The sequence below is a fragment of the Pygoscelis adeliae genome, unplaced genomic scaffold (genome assembly GCF_000699105.1).
Source record: "Pygoscelis adeliae isolate BGI_AS28 unplaced genomic scaffold, ASM69910v1 Scaffold32, whole genome shotgun sequence".
Taxonomy (NCBI): Eukaryota; Metazoa; Chordata; class Aves; order Sphenisciformes; family Spheniscidae; genus Pygoscelis; species Pygoscelis adeliae.
The window spans coordinates 1174501-1180020 of NW_008824368.1; the positions used below are offsets into that span (position 1 = coordinate 1174501).

The 5520-nt window shown below is 39.2% G+C and overlaps 1 protein-coding gene across 1 annotated transcript in view; it reads left to right on the top strand.

The window, feature by feature from the left end:
- Nucleotides 1–5520, top strand: part of COG6 (component of oligomeric golgi complex 6) — a 61624-nt gene that overhangs the window by 41628 nt on the left and 14476 nt on the right. Inside the window, exons 14-15 of the mRNA XM_009319932.1 lie at nt 3729–3860; nt 4399–4566. Of these exons, the coding sequence (XP_009318207.1) occupies nt 3729–3860; nt 4399–4566 (300 nt within the window). The remainder of the gene's footprint in view (nt 1–3728; nt 3861–4398; nt 4567–5520) is intronic.

Consider the following 5520-nt stretch of genomic DNA (forward strand, 5'->3'; position numbering starts at 1 on the left):
ATCAGAGAATTGCAGAATGGGTGAGTGCAGCACGGAGCTCTAGAGATCATCTAGTCCAACCATCTTGCTCAAAGAGTGTCAATTAGAGCAGGTTGCCCAGGACCAGTTCCAGTTGAGTTTTTAATGTCTCCAAGTATGGACACTCCACAACCTCACTGTGCAACTGTCTCCAGTATTTGACCAACCTCACAGTAGAAAATTGTTTTCCTGTGTTTCAACCTGTGCCCATTGCCTCGACCTGTCACTGGACACCATTGAGAAGAGTTTGTTTCCCTCTTCTTTATCCCTCCCATAAGGTATTTATACACATTGATAACATCCCCTCCGAGCCTTCTCTTCTCCGGGCTGGACACAACCTCTCCTTGTGCTGGAGATACTCTAGTCCCTTGATGAACTTTGTGACCCTTTGCTCGACTCGCTCCAGTATGTCCATGTCTTTCTGTACTGTTAACTTTCTAACGTCCAAGTAGGATAGTATATAAATAGTTTCAATTGCTTGCCTATACAGTATTTTCAGTATTTGCAGCTGCACGTATGAGCTTCTAACAAAGCTGCTCTCCTTAATATCTGCTCCAGTCCTTAATAAAATTAACTGTATTTAATAGGAACAAAAATTGCACATATTTTTTTTTTTCCATTTAACCTTCTCTGTAAATGAGAAAGGGAAACAATTAACATACATGCACACTTTTCTTGATTGTTGATACTGCCTTTTCTTTTTCCTGTATTCTCCTTTGCTGTTTGTTAAATCCTTCAAGACATCCTTTGAGCTACTTGCTCTCATAGACAGAGAAGTCTGCTCTGTTTTGTATATTTGGAGGAAGATTACTGGCTTAGTAACTATTCCCCACTGATTGATACGCAGAACTTCAAATGAAGATACAACCTTTTATACTACACCTTATGTACGACTTCTAGTGTCCATTGTAATTTTAGGAGAATTCATTTCAGTTTTGTATATCGGATTTTAAAATTTGGGAATTTCTTCCTGTTTTCTTTGAAAGGCTGAACAGCTGGTTGGCCTCATTTCTGCATGACTGAACTGCTGGTTATAACTGATTAGACACTTAATACTGTGTTAGAGTATGTTTTAATGCTGTAGAACTAGCTGCTACAAAAGTTCTCTGATAATTTTTTTTTTTAGTTAGCTCCTGTCTGGCTTGCATCTGAAGCAGGTACTTCAAAAGTAGAATTCAGCATGCATTTCAAATATATTTTTCTGGAAATAAGATCAATTATAATAATCTTTTAGTGCACATAAAACATTCAGGACATCAATTTTTTTTATTAGAATAGTGATTTAGCTCTCATAAATTGAAGTCGGTAGGTTCCTCTATAAATTAGATATGTCTGTTTTTAAATTTCCCTTTTTAACTCTGAAAAAATCCCCAATCTATATTCATGTGCAAAAAGTTAGAATTTTCAAAATTAATATAGCACTGCTTTAATTTTCCTTCCACTTACTGATAATTCTGCCTCTACTGCAGTAGTCAGGAATTTCAAGCTAACCCCAATAGAATCTAATGATCTAAACCTTTTTTCCTTGTCATATTTTCTTCTTCCATAATGTTGTTCCTTGCTCCCATCTGGAAGACAGTGGACTTTAAAAGAACAGGTTAAATGAAAGATTAAGCTAATTTGGAAACTTCTGACCATCAGTTACTTCAGGAGACAAAAATTCTGTGCACAGAAGCCTGAAATTACCATTGCCATGATGTGTGTGTGTGTTGGAAGTGAAAACTCTATCAAACTCTAGTCTCAAATTAATGCCAAAATATCCCTGAACACGGTCCAGTTCAGGTCTGAGAACAGTGTGTTCAGGGCACAATCAATACCCCTAATAATAACAAGAATAAACAAGAAGAAAGTCACTCAGTGCTGTAAATTTCAGGAAACTTTACTACTAATCAGCACTGAATAAGTGCCTCTTTCTGAATTACTGTTACTTCATTGCTAGAATATTTGTTTTATGCTTTCAAGACTGCTTAGGCTGAACAACAACTGTTCTCTGAACCTATTAGATTTAGTTTTCCATTAGTTCCTCAAATTCAGTATACTATCTCTTGGAAAGTGAGAACAGAGGAACACTTCGTATTCAGAAGGATGCAAAAACATTTTTGTTTGATCTGTCTTAGTAACAGTGTGGGGACATGTATGGTATCTCAAATGTTTCGAAACACACAAAGGGTGAAAACTGCGCCTGGTTCCAAAGAGAGAGAGTTGTTTCTTCTTTGGTGGTGTGTTCATTAGGTACAGATTCATTGCCAGAAGGCTCTGTAATGCTCCACTCTGAAAATGCCAGTTATGCTCTCCTCCTTCGTTTCTTTGGCCATCAGCCTCTGCCCCTTTGATTTTTTTTTTTTCTTTTTTTTCTTCCTTGAAGACTCAGACATCCATGTTGTTGTGCTATTAATCAGTAGTTCTCATTTGGGAAGGTATGGAACATGTTGCCTGTGGCCTGGGGGGTCTGTCCAAAGCTGCCTTCTTTTCTTGTTGAGTTGGAGTCTCTTAAGAGCGTTGCAGAAGTGCATACTGCCTTGCTCTGCTGCGCTCAAACACCTTGAGTGAGACGCACAGGCCAGTCCTGGCCAAACTTAGTTCTGCCTACATCCTCCTGGAAAGAGGTTATGCCTTGAAATGTTAGCTTATTCTGTGTTGCTGGGGGTCTCCTTACTCCCACGTGATCCAGCCAGATCTGTATTTACCCTTGGATAGGCAGGAGACAGGAAGGTGGGAAGCGGATTGTTGGCAGAAGGAAACGAGGTCAGCAGCCTGGGTTGTAGTAAGGGACTGGAGGCAGCAGGGAGCCAGTTTGAGGCAGCATTGAAGACAAGAAGATGCAACGACATTTGGAGTGGAGCCTGAGAAATGTGTGTTGGGAAAAAGAGATATGCTAAGTTTTACATTATATAAACAATTTATGAAGTGTTTAATGAGTATTTGCCTGTTACAAAGAAGGGCTAAAGCCTGTGTTAAAAATAGCATAGAATTTCAGTCCATTTCAGGTGCTCCAACTTTTCATAATTTGACTCACAAAGTGTGTTTTTTCTCTAAGATTTACAAACTTCTCTTCTTTCTGTTTTTTAAACATCTGCAATTCCTACTTCTCATGTTTGAGGTAGGCCTGCATTCCAGTTCTTGCAGTATCATTGCAGTTTATGTAGGTGTACTTGAGTGAGTTAGTGCACAGTTCATTTGTGTACTGGTAATTTAAGGTACACACTTGCTAGCTCTCATACTCAGCATGACAGGGGCTCTGCAGCCTTGTCAAGAAGATGACTTCATTCAGCTGCTGCAGTATGGCCCTAATATCCCAGAGCTCTGTCTGCACTAGGTTCTGGAGTGTTTACAGGAGGTCCTGCTCAAAGTGAACTCAGTGGTGCCAACAATGTGGCTATTCTTTGGCACCTAATCTAGCAAACGTGGGGTTTTTTTTATTACCAAAACCGGTAGTGTTTGGGTTTCTCTAGATTATAAAATAGGCATCTAAATGAAAGGAGAAATTCAGTCTTGCTTGTTTGTCACTGGGTGAGATGGTTATGCTGAAAGTTGCAGGCAATTATTGTCTGAAACGTGCTAGATTTGTCCAGTGTCAAATTAAAGTTCTTCTCTGCATGGCTACATGTAATTTTATTATTAGCTGATTGCATTTGTGCTAACAGATTGGATGGTGTTTGCTGTAATGAAATAAAAAAACCCCCCAACAAACAGATAATCTTGTTCTTCAGGTTGAACTCCCACCTCCTGATCTTGGCCCAAGCTCTGCACTAAATCAGACACTTAACTTGCTACGGGAGGTTCTGGCATCTCACGACTCATCTGTTGTTCCACTGGATGCCCGTCAAGCTGACTTTGTGCAGGTATAAGAATGTTTGACTGCTTTGAAGAGGAGGGGAAAAAAAGAAGTATGTGTAAGTTAGTCTCAGTACACAAAAGATGGGTGAAACATTAATCTTTCTGTCTGGTCCCATTTTGGAGCTTTCTACCAAACCCAAGTTTGTAATGTGAATAAGAGGGTGACTAACAAAGTGGATAATTACAGTACAATATGGAGTGCTATTCTTAATGCAGTATCTAAATTCTGTTATCCAATTACTACTCCATTAAGTAAATACACCCTCAAGATTGCACAATTACCAATTTTCTTATCTGGGTTACTCTTCCTCCTGCTAGGTTGGAATCTGTTCTTCTCAGGTTTTTATACTTTTCCCATCACTATGGTAGCTGATCACCTGCTGACAAATCCAGTAGAAAACTGCTTTCGCAGTTGGAAACTCTCATTTCTCTTTATTCTGCTTTGCAGAATAAATACGTGATAGAGACAGAATGAGCTTAGAAGCCTCGTGTGACATGATTTCCCACCTCCCCTTCCTCTTTTCTGTGTGTTTGCTATTTTAGGTTCTGTCTTGTGTGCTAGATCCGTTGTTACAGATGTGTACTATGTCTGCTAGTAATTTGGGCACAGCTGATATGGCAACCTTCATGGTAAATTCACTGTATATGATGAAGACCACTTTGGCTCTCTTTGAATTCACTGACAAACGTCTAGAAATGTTGCAGTTTCAGGTAAGCTTTAACAGCCCCGAAAGAAAATGAACTTATTACTGATTTCTGCAGACTATAAGTTGTGATGTGAACATATTTATTTTTGATAATGTTGGCTTTGGGTCAATTCTAAATCAGGGAAATGGAATAAGAGGGCTTCTTATCAGAGGCCATAAACAAATAGCAAGTATCAGAGCTTATGGTACACAGCATATTTCATTTTAAACAGACAAAAGGATGATTAGAAGATTTTTTTGGTTTGGTTTAGTTGCAGATAAACCCATATCAGTGAACATTTTCATTATGCTAATCATTCTAATATTTATCTGCAAACTGTGTGAGAAGAAGCAAATGGAAGTTGAAAGCTCAGTCAAATGGCTGACTATATTCTATCATATAGTTAATACTAGATCATCATCTAGTTTATACTAGAATATTCTATAGCTGAAGTTACTACTTCAGGCCTTCTTTCTACCTTTCTTTTCTCATTTGTTTGGTTTCACCTAACATGTCAGGATAGTAGTTCATATGTGGTACCATTTTGAAATGGAAATGTAGTTCATAAACCATTGAGTTGGGAAAACTTAGGCACTGCCCATTTATAGTTTTGCTACATGAGCATCTCTGCAATATCATAGAATCCTAGAATGGTTTGGGTTGGAAGGGACCTTAAAGATCATCTAGTTCCAACCCCCCTGCCATGGGCAGGGACACCTTCCATTAGACCAGGTTGCTCAAAGCCCCATCCAACCTGGCCTTGAACACTTCCAGGGATGGGGCATCCACAACTTCTCTGAGCAACCTGTTCCAGTGCCTCAGCACTCCCACAGTGAAGAATTTCTTCCTTACATCTAATCTCAATCTACCCTCTTTCAGTTTAAAGCCATTACCCCTTGTCCTGTCACTACATGGGGTGATAGGATCCTTTTTACATGCCCTTGTAAGAAGTCCCTCTCCAGCTTTCTTGTAGGCCCC